This window comes from Mizuhopecten yessoensis, unplaced genomic scaffold (genome assembly GCF_002113885.1).
Source record: "Mizuhopecten yessoensis strain PY_sf001 unplaced genomic scaffold, ASM211388v2 scaffold5877, whole genome shotgun sequence".
NCBI classification, from domain to species: Eukaryota; Metazoa; Mollusca; class Bivalvia; order Pectinida; family Pectinidae; genus Mizuhopecten; species Mizuhopecten yessoensis.
In genome coordinates, this window is record NW_018406268.1 from 343,025 (window position 1) to 363,213 (window position 20,189).

Genomic DNA, 20,189 nt, shown 5'->3' on the forward strand with positions numbered 1-20,189 from the left:
CATTTATACTTTAAAGTCATTAACAGTTAATGTAACATGTAGTCGTTAATTCTTTATTTAACTTTTACTTCAATTTCACTGATTTTTAAAGTGATTTTTGTAAACATTTCACTGTAAATATAGGTTTTATATATCACTTGTACATTTCTATTTATCTGAGTGGTTTTATATATCACTTGTACATTTCTATTTATCTGAGTTGTTTTATATATCACTTGTATATTTCTATTTAGCTCTGGTACTTCAGTTTTGGTTTTACGTTTACCGAATGTAATTCATACAAAACTATATAAAATTGATCTATTAATCATATTAAATCTTCTATATATGTACTGTATGTACATGCAGTATTCATACAAAATGAAGCATTTTTGAGTATGTCACTACATATTTTATGTATATTGCTACCTTTTTTTATCATGGAATATTCCAACATTTACCATGCAGTTGATTATATTTTCAATTTCTGCATTCTGTCGCTTTTTAAAATCTTAAGGTAATATATCTTAATTCACTGCAGCATACCATACATAAATCTGACTAAAATCATACATACAGCCATGGTTCATACCAAGTATATCAACTCTGGCAAATACCGTAAATCTTCTTCTTAAGGTTTATAAATACTAAATATTACCCAGGCATGCATCTGTCATCCGTGGGTTGTTGCAAGATAATTGCTGTAAATCTAACATAGGCCCATTCTATATAGCTCATGCCATATGGTCTTCTAGAACTTTTAATTTTATTTTTATCAATTTTTTTAAACAAGAAAAAAAATCACACGACTCAGATCTTGTTGTCTATTTAAAATAACTTCAAATAACCTTTCTCATTGTAAACACCACCAAACCTTGAAAAGAAAGAGGACTTATAGGGAAGGTCGAGGAAAAACCCAGAGCTTGCAGAACTCACCCATCAAAATGAACTCGAAACAATATGATGCAATCTGATTGGTTGGGTGTAATCCAATGAAAGTTCTCATAGAGCAAATCAAACTGATGTTAGTGTAACATTTGGTATGGTGATTGAAAGTTAACGATGGCCCAGTCGGCCGATAACAAGATAATTTGACTGACATATGAAGCAGTGATGCTGGGGTGATGCCTCAGACAGGAAGTGGTATTCACTCTCACATCAAAATAATGCCACAGCGGCCAAGTGGTGAGTGAGGGCATCAATCTAATCCAGGTTCGGAAAACGTAGTTATCGAATGAGGTGGAGTGGAGAGGGATTCTGAATCTGCACACACCTGGACCAAGATGATGTCAAATGCAAATATGTTTATAGACATTTTTGTGTTTTCTGATGACGTCTGCTCTGACTGTGTGTGGTTATATGATACATACAACAATGACATTACTCACAATCTTTGGCTTGTAGGGCGGCTGTACATTTCGACTCTGAATCTTGTCCCAAACAACCCTCTTGAAGAAAGAGTGATCCTGGATGTCCCGCTCCCCGTTGGCCCCACAGCCGAGACGTTTCGAGGGGTTCTTTGTCAGTAGCTGTGAACAAATCATAGGTATACTTTTGTATGTGTACAAATGGAAAGCCCCACTGAACATAAAACTTGATGCAGCTAGAACACATTTTGAATTTATGTAGATGCTGCCTTAGAGAAGAACACAGCCTCTTTGGACAAAGACTTGATGTAAGACAAACTTTTGGTTTTGTACTGACTGCCTTGCAAAGAGACATTGCCACCTTGACAAAGACTTGAGGTAGGACACACCGAGAGATTAGGTGTGTACTGCCTTACAGAGGGACACAGACTCCTTGGACAAAGACTTGAGGTAGGACACACGGAGAGGTTTTGTACTTACTGCCTTATAGAGGGACACAGCCTCCTTGGACATAGAGTTGAGGTAGGACACACCGAGAGGGTAGGTACTTACTGCCTTACAGAGGAACACAGCCTCCTTGGACATAGACTTTGGGTAGGACACACCGAGAGGTTAGGTCCTTACTGCCTTACAGAGGGACACAGCCTCTTTGGACAAAGACTTGAGGTAGGACACACCGAGATATTAGGTGCTTACTGCCTTACAGAGGGTCACAGAATCCTTGGACATAGACTTGAGGTAGGACACACCTGAAGTAGGACACACCGAGAGGTTAGGGGCTTACTGCCTTACAGAGGGACACAGCCTCTTTGGACAAAGACTTGAGGTAGGACACTCCGAGAGATTAGGTGTGTACTGCCTTACAGATGGACACAGACTCCTTGGACAAAGATTTGAGGTAGGACACACCGAGAGGTTAGGTACTCACTGCCTTACAGAGGGACACAGACCCCTTGGACGAAGACTTGAGGTAGGACACACCGAGAGATTAGGTGTGTACAGCCTTACAGAGGGACACAGACTCCCTGGACAAAGACTTGAGGTAGGACACACCGAGAGATTAGGTGTGGACTGCCTTACAGAGGGACACAGACTTTACAGAGGGACACAGAATCCTTGGGCATAGACTTGAGGTAGGACACACCGAGATATTAGGTGCTTACTGCCTTACAGAGGAACACAGCCTCCTAGGACATAGACTTGAGGTAGGACACACCGAGAGATTAGGTGCTTACTGCCTTACAGAGGAACACAGCCTCCTTGGACAAAGAGTTGAGGAAGGACACACCAAGAGATGAGGTACTTACTGCCTTACAGAGGAACACAGCCTCCTTGGACAAAGAGTTGAGGAAGGACACACCAAGAGATGAGGTACTTACTGCCTTACAGAGGAACACAGCCTCCTTGGACATAGACTTTGGGTAGGACACACCGAGAGGTTAGGTCCTTACTGCCTTACAGAGGGACACAGCCTCTTTGGACAAAGACTTGAGGTAGGACACTCCGAGAGATTAGGTGTGTACTGCCTTACAGATGGACACAGACTCCTTGGACAAAGATTTGAGGTAGGACACACCGAGAGGTTAGGTGCTTACTCCCTTACAGAGGGACACAGAATCCTTGGGCATAGACTTGAGGTAGGACACACCTGAAGTAGGACACACCGAGAGGTTAGGTCCTTACTGCCTTACAGAGGGACACAGGACACACCGAGAGATTAGGTGCTTACTGCCTTAAAGAGGGACACAGACTCCTTGGACAAAGAGTTGAGGAAGGACACACCAAGAGATGAGGTACTTACTGCCTTACAGACGGACACAGCTTCCTTGGACAAAGACTTGAGGTAGGACACACCGAGAGGTTAGGTGCTTACTGCCTTACAGAGGGACACAGAATCCTTGGACATAGACTTGAGGTAGGACACACCGAGAGGTTTTGTACTTACTGCCTTATAGAGGGACACAGCCTCCTTGGCCACAGACTTGAGGTAGGACACACCTAGAGATTTTGTACTTACTGCCTTACAGAGGGAAACAGACTCCTTGGACATAGACTTGAGGTAGGACACACCGAGATATTAGGTGCTTACTGCCTTACAGAGGAACACAGCCTCCTAGGACATAGACTTGAGGTAGGACACACTGAAAGGTTAGGTACTTACTGCCTTGCAGAGGGACACAGCCTCCTTGGACAAAGACTTGAGGTAGGACACACCGAGAGATTTTGTACTTACTGCCTTACAGAAGGACACAGACTCCTTGGACATAGACTTGAGGTAGGACACACTGAGAGGTTAGGTACTTACTGCCTTACAGAGGGACACAGCCTCCTTGGACAAAGAGTTGAGGAAGGACACACTGAGAGGGTAGGTACTTACTGCCTTACAGAGGAACACAGCCTCCTTAGACATAGACTTGAGGTAGGACACACGGAGAGGTTTTGTACTTACTGCCTTACAGAGGGACACAGCCTCCTTGGACATAGACTTGAGGTAGGACACACTGAGAGGGTAGGTACTTACTGCCTTACAGAGGAACACAGCCTCCTTGGACATAGACTTGAGGTAGGACACACCGAGAGGTTTTGTACTTACTGCCTTACAGAGGGACACAGCCTCCTTGGACATAGACTTGAGGTAGGACACACCGAGAGGTTAGGTACTTACTGCCTTACAGAGGGACACAGCCTCCTTGGACATAGACTTGAGGTAGGACACACCGAGAGGTTAGGTACTTACTGCCTTACAGAGGGACACAGCCTCCTTGGACATAGACTTGAGGTAGGACACACCGAGAGGTTAGGTACTTACTGCCTTACAGAGGGACACAGCCTCCTTGGACATAGACTTGAGGTAGGACACACCGAGAGGTTAGGTACTTACTGCCTTACAGAGGGACACAGCCTCCTTGGACATAGACTTGAGGTAGGACACACCGAGAGGTTAGGTACTTACTGCCTTACAGAGGGACACAGCCTCCTTGGACATAGACTTGAGGTAGGACACACCGAGAGGTTAGGTACTTACTGCCTTACAGAGGGACACAGCCTCCTTGGACATAGACTTGAGGTAGGACACACCGAGAGGTTAGGTACTTACTGCCTTACAGAGGGACACAGCCTCCTTGGACATAGACTTGAGGTAGGACACACCGAGAGGTTAGGTACTTACTGCCTTACAGAGGGACACAGCCTCCTTGGACATAGACTTGAGGTAGGACACACCGAGAGGTTAGGTACTTACTGCCTTACAGAGGGACACAGCCTCCTTGGACATAGACTTGAGGTAGGACACACCGAGAGGTTTTGTACTTACTGCCTTACAGAGGGACACAGCCTCCTTGGACATAGACTTGAGGTAGGACACACCGAGAGGTTAGGTACTTACTGCCTTACAGAGGGACACAGCCTCCTTGGACATAGACTTGAGGTAGGACACAATGAGAGGTTTTGTACTTACTGCCTTACAGAGGGACACAGCCTCCTTAGACATAGACTTGAGGTAGGACACCGAGAGGTTTTGTCCTTACTGCCTTACAGAGGAACACAGCCTCCTTGGACATAGACTTGAGGAAGGACACACCGAGAGGTTAGGTACCTACTGCCTTACAGAGGGACGCAGCCTCCTTGGACATAGAGGTAGGACACACCGAGAGATTAGGTGCTTACTGCCTTACAGAGGGACACAGCCTCCTTGGACATAGACTTGGGGTAGGACACATTGTGGTCTGTGATAGATGTAAAAAGTTCTTCCTCATCTTCTCCGTCAAATGGAGGCTGTAATGGGTAAAATTGAATGGTTATAGTTAATGAAAATACAAATGGTATACAAAATTCTAAATCCTTTTAGCATAATGCTTATTTCTTGATTTTATGTACTATATATAATTAGCTGTTTACATCATACAATATCACTTACTAGTCTTACTGACCTTCTTTATTTAGGGCAAGGTCACATATCTGTCTTAATGACCTTCCTTATTTAGGTCAAGGTCACTTACCAGTCTTACTGACCTTTCTTTAACCGAGGGCAAGGTCACTTACCTGTCCTGCTAACATTTCATATAGCAGCACTCCGTAGGCCCACCAGTCCACAGATTTGCCATAAGGTTGATATAAAACTATCTGTAAAGGTAAGGGCAGACAACTGTTCTTTGTATTCTTGATATAATTTTAAATGGAGTCTCATTTCATTTAAAAAAAAGTAGAAACATGTTATTGTTTAATTAAGCAAACTTTTTTAAGGAAATTCTTGTAATTTTGATATTTCATATAGATCTTCTATAGAATTACATGGTTTTAAATGATGAGGAGTTTGATAGTTTTCTTTTGACAGAAATCCAGCCATCTTATCATCAGAGTCTTTGTTGACTTACTTCTGGAGCAATGTAATCAGGTGTTCCACAGAATGTTCGAGTGGTTTTCTCCCCCAATATATTTTCTTTGCACATTCCGAAATCGGCTATTTTTATGTGTCCATCTGCATCTAACATCACATTGTCTAGCTTAAGATCTCTGTAATAGAGAGAACAATACCAGTTGTCTATGGGTATAACACGTACAATATGTGGTGTCTGTACACCTATAAGGTACATCACCTTGCCACAGACTTAATGTTAAGGGGCTGGCAGTTACATGGTGCATTACAGTTTCAAGATTTCCCGGTAATGGTGAAAGTGCTTTAAATGGTCAATTGAATGGTTGAGATTATTACATTGGTTTAGGTAATACATGTACATGGTTGGTCAGCAGTGAACATTCACTACCTTGTGTAAGTTTGGATTATTCATGTTGGTTATCTACCCTTGCATGCGTAAGTAAGGGCTATACATTCATAGGTTATCTACGTTTTCATGTGTGTTTAATTTCCAGACTATACATGTGTGGTTATCTACCCTTGCTAAACATGATTGGTTATCTCCTCTTGCTTGTTTATCAATCCTTGCTTTGTTAAAGAAGAGTCTATTCAATGCTAGTTACCTCCCTTGCTTGTTTAAGTAGGGGCTATTCACAGTTGATCATCCACTCTTGCTATTCAAGGCTGGTTATCTCCCTTGCTTGTTTATCTACTCTTGCTCGTTTCAGTTGAGACTCTTCAATGCAGGTTATCTCCCTTGCTTGTTTATCTACTCTTGCTTGTTTCAGTTGAGACTATTCAATGCAGGTTATCTCCCTTGCTTGTTTATCTACTCTTGCTCGTTTCAGTTGAGACTATTCAATGCAGGTTATCTCCCTTGCTTGTATCTAAGATAGGCATGTCCTTCTCTCCTCTGTTGTCCTTTTTTATTACTTTGCTACATACTTTATCCCTTCTACTCTGTTTCCTATTTTTTCTTTGTCTGCTGGATAACTGAACTACTCTGTAGTGACGTGGACGTAAAATCAATCAGTTGGTTATCTACCCTTGCTTGTTTAAGTAAAGACTAGTCAATGCTGGTTATCTCCCTTACTTCTGTAAGTGGAGACTATACATGTTTGATAACTACCTGTAAATTATCCCTTGTTTGTGTAAGTAGAATAGTCCGATAGCAATTTCTGCTGCATAGAACCTGAAATGAGAAAACACAAATGAAACGTTGATACATGTTTATTGTTCACTAAACAAATTAAGCATTGCATGAATACGATGATCGAGAAATCCCTTCAACACGCAGGGGTTCTAATTACATTGTAACAGGTAGTTGCTGAGCTCTGCACCTCAATTTTCACCCAATCAATGTAATAAATCTAACAATGACCCCGGAAATTGGTTTTTTGATTACATTACGTGGTGATCCGTCAGGGTAAATAGAGGTGTAGACGATCAAGTGCGGTGGCTATATTACCCAAACGGCTTTGTAAGTAACATACACAGAGAGTGTGGTAATACAAAAGTCCTGATGGGCCTGTATTACTCACATGTTACTGTATGGTGTTAGAAATCACATCTCTTATAACGATATCTGTGACATTCAAGGTACGGCAAGCTTACACTAAAGGCCAGATAATAACCTGACGCTGTAACTTACAGATCTTTATTGTACGATTTTAACATAATTTATTAATGTGGGACTGAATGCCATTTCGTGTAATAAACTTGACAGACTCTTATCAAGCAAGCTACAGACCAAATATCCTTAGTTAAAGCGTAACGGAAGAAGTTGTTTGAATATTTACACATATTTCCTTCTTGTGACCTAGAAATAGGTCACGGTAATCTATAGCCCTTCATATACCAGAAAGATTCAGGCAATATCTTCTTAATCTAAATTTTAGATCTTTTAGAGATACTATTAAAATATTGCAATTCATTTTGATCCCTGTGACCTTGAAAGTGTGTCAATGTCATTTAATTGAACAAATCTAATAGGTATTCTTCCAAGTAAGCTACAGTCAAATAATCACTCAACAAGGTTTTTTTTGCCTCTTTACAAAGTCTTTTGAATATTCTTAAACATTTTTACCCTGTAACCAAGAAATATGTCAAAGTAATCCATTTGAACTTGATGGTTTTTCATTGCCATATCAGCTACAAATAAAAAAAGTTACTCTAGACCTTATGGATTTATAGATGAAGTTGTTTGAAATGTTTTACAAACCTGACCCCTGTAACCTTGGCATTACAGGACAAACATCAGAACTCAAGGTCTTACAGATCATTACAAGTTGCATGAAGCTTTTAACATATTTGACCTTTGCAGCCCATACTGTTTTTTGATGCAACTTCGGGATTCTGAACAGCGCCTATAATTATTATAATCAATAAAGATTTTTTTCTAATTACAAGACGAAGTTTCTTTGTACCAATTGTACCAACACCTTTGCTAGACCAAGTCTACTACGGACTGTTGTATTGAGATCTTCAATACCATCCAACTCCACACACTTACACTGCAATGGGCTCCTTGAATTTTCCTTCTTGTTGAATTCTATACATTAAGTCTCCTCCATTCACATACTCCATTACAAAATAGAGACGATCCTGTAAAAAAGAGAAAGAATCATAAATATTATGTCAGTTACATTAGACAGCGAGCCACATGTTCCAGCCAGAGATCTCACGCAAACTGTCACTGTAGCACAGATAATATACCTCAACTTTATACAGGAATTTCTACTTCATTTCGATCTCCTGTATGTATATCACTGCGATTTTGTTTATAAATTTATAAATGATTTGAGGGATTTGAATTTTAAGGCAATACTGGGTTGAACTATTCACATGGTTTTGCTTATTGTAAAAACTTTTTCTGGTTTAAACAATAGAAAAGTTCCCAAATTTGACATGATCCTACATACCCCCATCAGGCAACTGAAGGTATTGATTCTTCCTATACCCCACATGGGACGGTAACGTGAGTGTATGTATAGCTCCCATATGGTAGAGATAGTTCAAACATACACATGTTCAAATTGGTGCAATTTTACCTACAATACTCAATGATCAACTAAGTTTGGCTTTTGCTGATTCAGTCATAGACACCATTCTACATAGAGTCAGCATAGCCAGAAGGATAATTAACCTTGGCTCAAAAATAAGGTTTAGATAATTATGTACAGCCTAATATATATACCTTATTTTTTATGCAATATGTACAGGCCAAGCTGTGAAGTTTAAGTTTAAAACAGATGCAAAAGTTTCATTATCATATTTCACATTTACGTTAACTCATTCACCCCCTGAAATTTTATAATGCACTATTCCAACCTTTGAATTGGAAAAGTTCAAATGTGTCTTCAGGGGTGAATAAGTAAAATATGAGAAGTACATTGTCTTCTTATCCAGATCTTTAAAGGTTGATTTCACCCAAACATTCATGACGTTAAACTAGATATTCAAAATTTGAGTTCTTGATATTCTTTCTGAACTGTAGAAACTGTAACAGTGATACATGGGAGCTAGTCTTTACCATTGTAATACACATTACTCCATATTACACCATTACAAGTGTAATAAACTCGAGGTCTATTGCCGTCTGCTATCACATGACAATGTATTTCACAGGTCATGTGACCGAAAGCTAATCGAATCAGGCAGTTTGGGAAATACAATAAGTCTTCATTGGAATTTAAGATGTGGAAAATTAACTTATAGATTCACAAAACAGCCCTGGTAGATTGGTGTGAACTCCCTCGAGATGCACAGGAGTTATTGTGAAGGAGATGCAATTCTGGTACAGTTGACCTTTGACCCAGCACCTGACACTCCAATCAATACACACATCACCTGCACTTTCCAACGCTTTATTTAAATGTAGATTATAAAAAAATCTAGTGATCAATGAATGAGAAGTGTATCTCTGTCTCTATCCTGAGGTTGGGGATGAGATAGTGAAGAGTTGGGTGAATGGAGCCGTGGACTGGTGAATACATTGATGGCTAGTGAGGTTGTAGTATTAATGGCGAAGTCTCAACTTGCACTACGGTTACATTTTTCTGACTTTTCCAAAGATTTCACTTATTTAAGAAAGCATTTGTGCAAATCAATAGAGCGCTCATCGGTTTTCACTGAACATATCACTTTGATCTAAAATTAGAAACTGGTTGTAAGACAGAAAGGCCCCCTTGGCCCTGTGACCGACCTATAAATAGCAACAGTGACTTTGGAACCCTGAAATACCAATGTGAGCTAAACATGTTTTGCAGAGATACCAGAGAAAAGCTAAAAGATTTACTACAAGTCAATTCTCAGTGCGTGTTAAAGAGGTCACTAACACTTGCCCATGACAACATGTCATATTACTGTGCTGGCTTTTTATTTCCCTTGTCTATAGCCATGAGTGAGCTGTCAGATAGTCTAGACCTCATGGCCGATCAGGTTCAATCATACGTAACTTGTCACGGGGAGAAAGGGGTTAGAATATTTGTACGTTTTTACGAACTTCTACTTCCAGTATGTACTTCTTTACTCGTATGCTATTTTTGGCCTTGACAGATATACGGCTACTTTAACCCCCCTGATAGATATACTTCTGGGCTTTTTACCCCTGACAAACATGCTTTTTTCAGCCCTGACAAACTTGTTCCTGTTGTTAACCCGGACAGTTATACTGCTATGTTGATTGGACAAATATGCTGATATTTTGATTGGACAAATATGCTGATATTTTGATTGGACAAATATGCTGATATTTTCCGGCCTGACAACAAATAATATGCTGTTTTGCCCCCAACAAATGTGGTGCTATTGTTGCCCTGACAAATGTGCTGCTAATTTACTCCCCTTCAAATATTTCATGTTGACTATTGGAAAGATATATAAAAACAGAGAGCTTGAACTACCATTGGACCTCTAAATGCTATATATACATCCTCTAAATACTATATATATACATCCTCTAAATACTATATATACATCCTCTAAATACTATATATACATCATCAGCTGTTCAGAACTACCGTTTTGAAGAAAGAGTCTCCTCAAGCTGAACAATTTACCTATCAGACTTATCTCACTGCCCAGTAGACATATCATAGCCACACAGACACCCCCTCCTGACCCTCCAATATTTACATATCAGACTTATCTCACTGCCCAGTAGAAATATCATAGCAACATAGACACCCCCTCCTGACCCTCCAATATTTACATATCAGACTTATCTCTTCACCCAAGTAGACATATCATAACCAAGAGATACCTCCCTTCGGACCCTCCCATATTTACATATCAGACTTACCTTATCTGCCCAGTAGACATATCATAGCCCAGAGATATCTCCCTATGGACCCTAACACATTTATACATCAAACTTACCTCATAGCCAAGTAGACATATCATAACCACACAGATTCCCCCCTCCTGACCCTCCCATATTTCCCCTCAAGACCCCTCAAGACCCCCCCCCCCCCCCCCAACACATTTACATATCACCTCCTGACCCTCCTACATTAACATATCCGACTGATCTCATCAGCCCAGTAGACATATCTTAACCACACATATATCCCCCCTCCTGATCCTCCCACTTACCTCACGGCCCAGTAGCCATATCATTGTCAACCAGATATCCCCCCCTCCTCACCCTTCTACATTTACATATCAGCGCTGCTGAAATAAGGACATCATCATACAGACAATCCATGGCTGTCAATCAGGATCACCATTTCTCTATTCATATAGAATATCATTTGATCAACATTTCTACAGAGTTGATCCTGACTATGATTAAGGTATACATTATTCAACCTGCCGTTCAAGCTGAAGATTTACTGAAGACAGAGACGTATAAAAACAAATACTTGGACCCTTTTGGCTACAAAGCACTGATTTGATACCTACAGTACCAAATTTTATCTGACCCCATCATTCTTTATAAACTAATCTTTAAACCTAAAGCAGCCCTCCTGCATAGCACTTAATTCACTGATCAGATTTTCTTTTCATCAAGGGCTTCCTAAAAATAAACTACATCTTTACAAACATTTTCAGACCCTGTGCAATAGACGCCCCCAAGTTTTTGTAAAAAAAAAATCCTTTTGCATTCTTCTACAAGCTTATCTCCCCCTAGTTTGTACTTAGGAATCTAGAGTCAGATATCATATTGCCAAAAAAATTAAGAATCTGATTTTTTTTCTCTTAATAAATTTGATGCTCTAGAGCCAGGAACCAGTCTACTGTATAAAAGTCTGACACAAGATATCCCCGACATCTGGAATCAAACCCGAGCCTGCTAGCACACTGGTGTGTAGATAACGGAAATACTCTAGACGGAAAGGCGGATGATTAAAAAATAATAAGTCAACACCAAACCACTGCTTTGTTAGAATATGTAAGATATCCAACACAGAACTAAATGCTGGTTGGTTGGTTGCCACAGTGGATAGCGCACTTGCCTTTCATCAAGGCGGCCAGGGTTTGATTCCCTGATCGGACATGAAAAGGTATGGGGTTACCTGCTAGACCATGTGGGTTTTCTCTGGCTACTCCAATTTCCTCCCACATTAAGACTCCTGTGCGCCAACACCCCAGCCAACAAGAGTGATTAATATAAGTTGAAATATCTTGTTTTATTATTGTTGTAAAATAAATAATACTTATATTCATATTTTTGAAACTAAATGTGATCCTGTTACTGTAGAAAGGTTGATCTATTTCAATGAGAGATTTCCTAATATAAAAAGGGATGTAAGATACAATAGAATATATCAAAACAGGCATCAATGAAACGTGCTGCGTACCATTGTTTGGAAACAGGAGTGTAGTTGTACTAGGAATGGCGGTTTATTTGGAAGTGCGAGGACACGTTTTTCTATCATTGTACATTCCACATCATCGTCTTGAATGATGACGTCTTTCTTCAAAATTTTTATGGCATAAAGTTCATCTGTTCCTTTCCTCTCCGCTAAAACTACCTGTAAAACAGAACAGAAAGGAATGTTTAAATTTTTGGATAGGAACTCTTCAGGAAGCTGTCATCACCATTTTATTTAGTCAAGGTTGTATACTAAAGAACGGCATATATTCCAGAGTTGGAACCCCAAGACTCTATTTAGCCTCCTTTCGACGGATATTGAGCCAATTTCAGACGTTTCATTTCTAACATCTACCCTCTATTATGCAGACAAATGCCTTCATTAGGTTGTATTTTAAAAGGAATGTATGATCTGTTTAGATCTGGTAGAATTGCAATCAGAGATTTTATTCTGTATGAATAGCAGACCTCTAGCAAAGTTTCAGAAATATAACACAATTTTCTACTATATATTTATAACAAAGACCAAACTAGACAACTAAAACCGAAACTGGCCAACCGCAATTCATCTGGCTTCCTAGGGTTAGGGACTCAAAATGTGATATTGGTGTGTAATGGTAGTAATATAAAGAAGATTTCAGTCTTTTATTTTTTGTTGAAAATCTATAAACATGACAAGTCACAATGCTTTTGCCAATTTCCTGTTATACCTTACATTTAAGTTTGGTTAAGTTATTATTGTCTCATTTGGGGTCCAAGGAATGTGACATAAATCAATAAAATTCTTCATGCCAAGACCTTTCATCTTGAAAAAGAAAAGCATTTGCATTTACAGTTCATCAGAAGAAGATTTTGTAAATTTGCCTAAAAATTTCCCCATTTCATCCCTTATGGAGCCTGTTAGGCTAACTATTTTAACAGATTTGGACTTCTACCATACTAATAGTTCCTTCCAAGGTCAATCAAATTTTGTTCAATCCTTTTGAAAAGAAGTTGTAATGTACATTTGTTTAAGTACCACAAATATTGGCAGATGGAGATATTAGCTATAGGTCACTTGATCATTTGGCTTAGGGTCAACCAGAAAGTTTTCCGAATCAAAAGTCTGTTATTCATATAATTAAATGATGAATTAAATTTCATACAAAATGTAATTGAGAATGTAATAATTCAATCCTTCTTGTACGAATGTTTGGTCTCATTTAACAGCATGTAATAAGTATCCATCTTATAGAATTTTGTTTTTGTCTCATTTTACAGTTTCAATAGATTGTAAGTAATAGGACTTTAAACGCCTTCAAAATTTTGACTGACAATAAATAAAGCTTAAAAGTATCATTTTCTCGACTTGTTTATGTACACTGCTCTTTCTCCGATGACAAAGGATATGAAAACATCTTACAGAGCCCCGAAGTGTGTAACCACAATCTTATATACATCAAACAAACCAATCCAGTGTCAAATCAATCCCTCACATGAATGAGTAGCTGTAACACAAAACTCAACTTAAAATCAATTTCACACGGACTCCAATAACGTTCCCATGTCAGATTTGTTGCAGTTCCGTGGAGATGTTATCACTGTTGTTACGTACAATACGAGATCCCTCATTCTCTGTCAATTGAGAAATCTGACACAAAACTATCAAACAGCCAGCCAGCCTTTACCAGACATTTTTCAATGCTAAGTGGGGCTTCTATTTCTCCATATATACAGTATCTAGCCAAAATTTCCCTTCCTATGTTCTTGTTGGAAGGTCTTTTGCCAATATTCCCTTTCCTGAAACATCATGGAATGCACCTTGTCAAAAGTTCTTTTCTCAAGGAATATCAGGAAGGCATCTCGCCAAAAATTCCCTTTCCCAAGACATCCTAGAAGGTATCTGTGGTCAATGTAGTGTAACTTGTAACAATTACTTACCTTGCCAAAACTGCCCTTCCCTAGCACTGTAAGGAAGTTGAAGTCTGTCTGGCGTACGGTGTCATGTTTGCTCATGTTTTTGGAAATGTCCACATGGGGAAGTACATCTTTTTCCATCATTGGCTTCTATAAAACAGAATAAATTCCAAAGTTTTGATTCTTGTTTGATTAGTTTAAACAAACATTATTGCAGAAAAGAAAGACGTAATTTTGTACAAGCTAGAAATTGCCACTATCAGACAATATATTGGGCAATTGTCAAATTCTAAACAGAGACATGTGAAGTTACTTTCAATAAACTTATTTTAACACACTTATATTTTAGAGCATTATCAAATTTAACAAATGAGTACAGATCATTATTTTGCACAAAACTTCAAGTATGCAAAGTGCTAAAATAATATCAACACTAAAACATGTATGTTAACAGTCAGTTTATTGTCTAGGAAACAATTGCTGCAAACAACAACAACAAAATTTCATAAAAATATGACCTTTTGTTTTTTAGGATGACACGGAGGACAACAGGACCAATCAGTTTCATCACCTTTTGTTTTTTAGGATGACATGGAGGACAACAGGACCAATCATTTTCATCCATGGAGATTTATCTTTATTGAAATGAATATGAAATCTAACCTCAGAACATGGGCTCTTACTTTATTTTAAGACTAATTCCAAAGCAAACCTTTCCATCAAATCAATTGCATGGTACAGTTTCGGTAGCGTGCAAGAAAGACAAGTTCATCATTCACAAAATAACTTAAGAATGATTCATGGATTTGCAGCAAAACTTCTATTTTCTAAAGTGTTATCTGTAAATAATTCTACTTCCTTCAAAATTAAAAAAAAGGGTATCAATACAAGCTAATTCAATTTACACAAAAAACAGTCCGATACATCAGCCAGTCAAACTAATTTACAGAAATCTAACGCAGCATCCTTTTTGTTTTCAAGGGTTTACAATCGTAGATGATCTTCAGCATAAATATTTAACAAGACCAGTTGATAAAGTGCCACTGCCGACTGTAAAACTGTATTGTGTAATATTAGTTTTATGGGACCCTGCATGTGCCATTCAGGTTTATCACATAAATTTGTTTCCGAGCCAATAAACTGCTCCATCTCAATTCAAAACATTGCACAAACTTAAATTGATTTTGTTAAGGGGTCCTTGGAATTTCTGACGTGCATAATGTTTTACCAAAAGACTGTCTAAGGAATTGGTTTCCACCATGTATACGTACACTTGAAAAACGTTTAGACATGCAAAATTTGAAGATGGATTGGGATGTCACAAAATGAGACTTTGGTTCATGTCAAATGTCACTTCAACTTGCCGTTTCAATTCCAGAATACCCCTATTATGCAATTTTCTCGAGAGAAAGTTCAATATATTGCACATGTAAAGAGTCAGGAATGATTTCATAACTTAAACATGAATCTGGAGCCCAGAGACAGGTTTGTTGCATGCAAAGTGAATTGACATTGGCCAGGCAGACAGGAAGCCCGGGAGGTGGGACACCATGGTCGCCAGAAACACCTCAGACTTTATCATAATTTACACGCTGGCAAAAGTACAGATGGCTGCAGGCTTAATTCACCCATCTAGACCTTTTCTACAGAACACATTTGACACTGAAATCATCACCATACGGAAAAAAAAACCATGAATAAGACAAAAAAGAATTCCATACTGTCTTGCATATCAAATATTACAGTTTGAAATTAAATTGGTACGACTGTGTAATACAAGCAGCCAAAATAAAGAAAAGTAGGCAAAAAGGATAAAAAATGTATGCATTATATACTAAGCCTGTTGGTTCAGTTTTAAAAGCAAGGCTAGATATGGATAGTAACACATCAGCCTTTTTATGATATTCCTTTTTTCATAATTTTAATAGCTTTGGAGACAGTACTGCTGCTAATTCACACTTTATATTTCTCAATTGTTTGATTAAATAAAAATCAGAAAATGTAAAAAGTCATTACCTGATTGAAACAATAAAAGATGATTGTGAGGTCAAGGTCATTTAAAGGTTAAGGATTAATAGTATTTAAGGTCACTAAAAAATGGTACAGAATTGAAAAAAAAAAAGGAAATTGTCACAGTGCACTGATCAAAAGGTTACAGAATGGTACACAACAAGGTAGACTTATCTTGGTAACAGAATGGTACACAACATGGTAGACTTATCTTGGTAACAGAATGGTACACAACAAGGTAGACTTATCTCGGTAACAGAATGATACAAAACAAGGTAGACTTATCTCGGTAACAGAATGGTACACAACAAGGTAGACTTATCTTGGTAACAGAATGGTTTAAACCTATACATGACTTTAGAGCATGTTATTTACGTTCAGAACATGGCTGTTGATAGCAGTGACCTTTGAGATGTAATTTGATCTCCTGCACTAAATTAACAGTACATCCAATATACAAAATGACAATCAAGCAATCACCGTTAATGGACTTTTGATTGAATCATTGCGCTTACTGTCCCTGTTGGACAACACTTAGCCAGTAATATGTGAGGCTGTAGACGTGTGCCGATCCCAGGGCTAATGGCTGTAGACGTATGCTAAACCTTCAGCTATTGTAGGCGTTTATGATGGATGCTATGTAACATGAGGAAAGGTGGCTATATAGATAGTGACCAGCGACAGGCTTATCTTTTATGATTAGTTTCCTATTGCTGTCGCCAGATCGAGACTCAGTTGTGGCTATCCATCACGGTGACAGGGACTTCCCCTGACAACCCAGCAGCCGTAAACCGAAAACCGTGCTCTTTTGATTTTTTGGTGAGTATTTTGACAGAAAGCTTGACAGTGTCACGGAATGGGGCTGATACCAACACACAGTACAATCTCATTTGCTTGCTGTCAGTACAGTACCGAAACCCGACATTGCATGTCTTGGTCCGTTATATCAAACAAGAAATACATTAACAGGCTTATTAGAGCTGTCCCGGTCCAAGCAACCGCTCATATTTCACCTGGTAATCTGATGTATGAGGAAAACATTGGGTTCACCTCCAATTCAGTACCAAATGTGCTAACGGAAGCTGACTGGAAGCTTTTCTAAGGTCAATAATGTCCGATGTTTGTATCATAGGTGGATCCAGCCAAGTGGTCAACAATGAACCAGATTTCCACGTAGATTTTCAGAGTTGTACCTAACACTCAAGTGAGGTGGCACTATGATACAGATGCTGTTTGAAGCAGGGTCCTTTTGCATAACAGACCTCCAGCTGACATATATGACAGATTTGTCAGAAAGCTTCATTAGAATTTATAATAGGCCACTAATGATGCAGTTCCCTGAAATCTTCAGGTTATGTTTATTGTATGAATATATTTGCTGGTATTTCTAATGAACTGTAATAGATATGGATGGGCTTATTACCAGGTATGAGCTTATTGCTGGATAAATACAATATATTACATATCAGTGGGCTTATTACCAGACATGGGCTTATTGCTGGATAAATACAATATATTACATATCAGCAGGCTTATTACCAGGCATGGGCTTATTGCTGGATAAATACAATATATAACATATCAGCGGGCTTATTACCAGACATGGGCTTATTGCTGGATAAATACAATATATTACATATCAGCAGGCTTATTACCAGGAATGAGCTTATTGCGGATAAATACAATATATTACATATCAGCAGGCTTATTACCAGGTATGAGCTTATTGCTGGATAAATACAATATATTACATATGGATGGGCTTTTTACCAGGCATGGGCTAACTGCCGAATAATTTCAATATATTACATATCGGTGGGCTTATTACCAGGCATGGGCTTATTGCTTGATAGATTTATTCTGATCTGAAGATCTGAAATTCAAATGGATGATTTTGACCTACGGAAAAACTATTTTTAACCTCTAAATTTCTTCGTTTTGACATCTGATCTCACCTCCATTTTTTTGTTAATCTCAAGCATGTCGTTGACAACATCGTCTGTGACAGGAATGCCGTAGAATTCTCCCTCCTCTTGACTCAATAATTTGAACCAGCCATCAATAGACTCCTTCATCAATTCCGAAATGCCAAATGACAATGAGCCCATGAAATCATTTCTTGAGGTCCTGTCCCAGTCCCAAATCTCAAATGACAGTCTTTTGGATTGGTCCTCTGGTAGCAACTCACTGTGGATAGACAACATTAATACTCAAAGAGGGTAGGTCATACTTGGAAGGGGAACACAACATAAATGTATGTTTATATGGTCGCATTAGACAGATGGTCTCTTAATACAATTAAATTATATAGTAAAAACGGTCGGGAGGTATGAAAAGTGGTCGCATAAAACAGACGGTCGTTTAATAGGATTGGTCGCTTGATGGATTCGACTGTATATGTATATCAGTGCTGTGCATCGCAAGGGTTGTGACAATATGATATGCATCATGATACATGGGTCACGATACAATATGTATCATGATGCTTGTCGCAACTTTTGCACAAACCTGTTACCATAGTTTTTCTTGATTTGAAACAAACCTTGATATGAAACTTATCTAAAGTGTTTCATGCTGGATGTTTTTTTTTTTTTAAATGATCACCTTAATTGTTTAGATGGACACTTTCACCAATGGGTATAACCCACAACAAACAATATATATTTACAATCATTTTTACATAAAGCCACTGTTTATAGTTCTGACACAGTTATTCCTGGATGACGGTTATACGGCCTTTGCAACCAGCCAATATCTTTCTCAACTCCCTGGGGAGCATGCATGTAACAGCCGGTGCTGCCATTTCGGCGCTCACAGCTAGCATTCAAAAATTCTAGCACTGCCCAACCACATACTCATTTACAGCTGAGTAGACTGGAACAAGCAGAGTAAAGTATCTTGTTCAAAGATACAACACAGTGCTGTGATGTGTCAATTGATCTGCAAAATTAATATTCCAAAATACATCAACAGTAATTTTTCTATCTGACCTTTCTACAGGAGTCTGTGCCTTGTGACTTTGGGAAAACATTGCGCACAAAAAGCATGATTTGGGGAAAATAGTGTGTTTTTTGTATCGATTTTGGGAAAAACAGAAATTATCTTTATAAGGGCCCCAAATTCACTGTGAAAAAATCCCTGATGAATATGACTTTCAAGGTTTATGACTGAATGTGGCCATGGCATGGAATACGGTGGCGTTAAAATACATGTGAATTCTCCATGAAATACTGACAAGCCTTATAGAATATATGTATCTCACAACCAATTACTTTCATGGTCAGAATCAAAATAGGACTTCTATACTTATATACAAACAATAACACATTCCTACTCAAACATTATAGTAAACAACTCCTGATATAATTGGTAAAACATTTAAACTTGGAACATTTAGTTAATCAACTCACTGTACTGTATATACATTATGTTTACCATCTCGCTATAGAACAGAAACTCTCTATTACTATATGTTGTTGTTGACTTTTTTAAAGAACGGTAGCGATTACCCAGAGGAATCTTTCTTGCTGTTATTTGATTTAAATTCCACAAACATACTTAAACCAAACAAGTGGTAATTGATGACAGACTGCCTATAGATAAACATTATGTATGACCCTGGTAATAGGCTCAGTTCTAATTTCTCCGACGCCGGGAGTCAAGCCCACGCCTACAAGAATTGGAGTCAGAAGCTCAGGCATTACGCTCTAGACCTCACATGTACAGACGTTCAGGGATTCATGGAAGATTTACCTAGACTTGCATG

The 20,189-nt window shown here is 38.6% G+C and overlaps 1 protein-coding gene across 4 annotated transcripts in view; it reads right to left on the reverse strand.

Annotated features, from left to right (window-relative positions):
* Positions 1–20,189, reverse strand: part of LOC110451208 (calcium-dependent protein kinase C-like) — a 168,303-nt gene that overhangs the window by 33,260 nt on the left and 114,854 nt on the right. For all 4 annotated transcript variants that reach the window (XM_021499095.1, XM_021499092.1, XM_021499094.1 and 1 more), the window contains 9 exons: positions 18,379–18,610; positions 14,438–14,563; positions 12,504–12,677; positions 8,213–8,304; positions 6,830–6,892; positions 5,720–5,858; positions 5,388–5,468; positions 5,013–5,120; positions 1,368–1,508 (listed from right to left, as the gene is read on the reverse strand). In XM_021499095.1, coding sequence (XP_021354770.1) covers positions 1,368–1,508; positions 5,013–5,120; positions 5,388–5,468; positions 5,720–5,858; positions 6,830–6,892; positions 8,213–8,304; positions 12,504–12,677; positions 14,438–14,563; positions 18,379–18,610 — 1,156 coding nt within the window. The remainder of the gene's footprint in view (positions 1–1,367; positions 1,509–5,012; positions 5,121–5,387; positions 5,469–5,719; positions 5,859–6,829; positions 6,893–8,212; positions 8,305–12,503; positions 12,678–14,437; positions 14,564–18,378; positions 18,611–20,189) is intronic.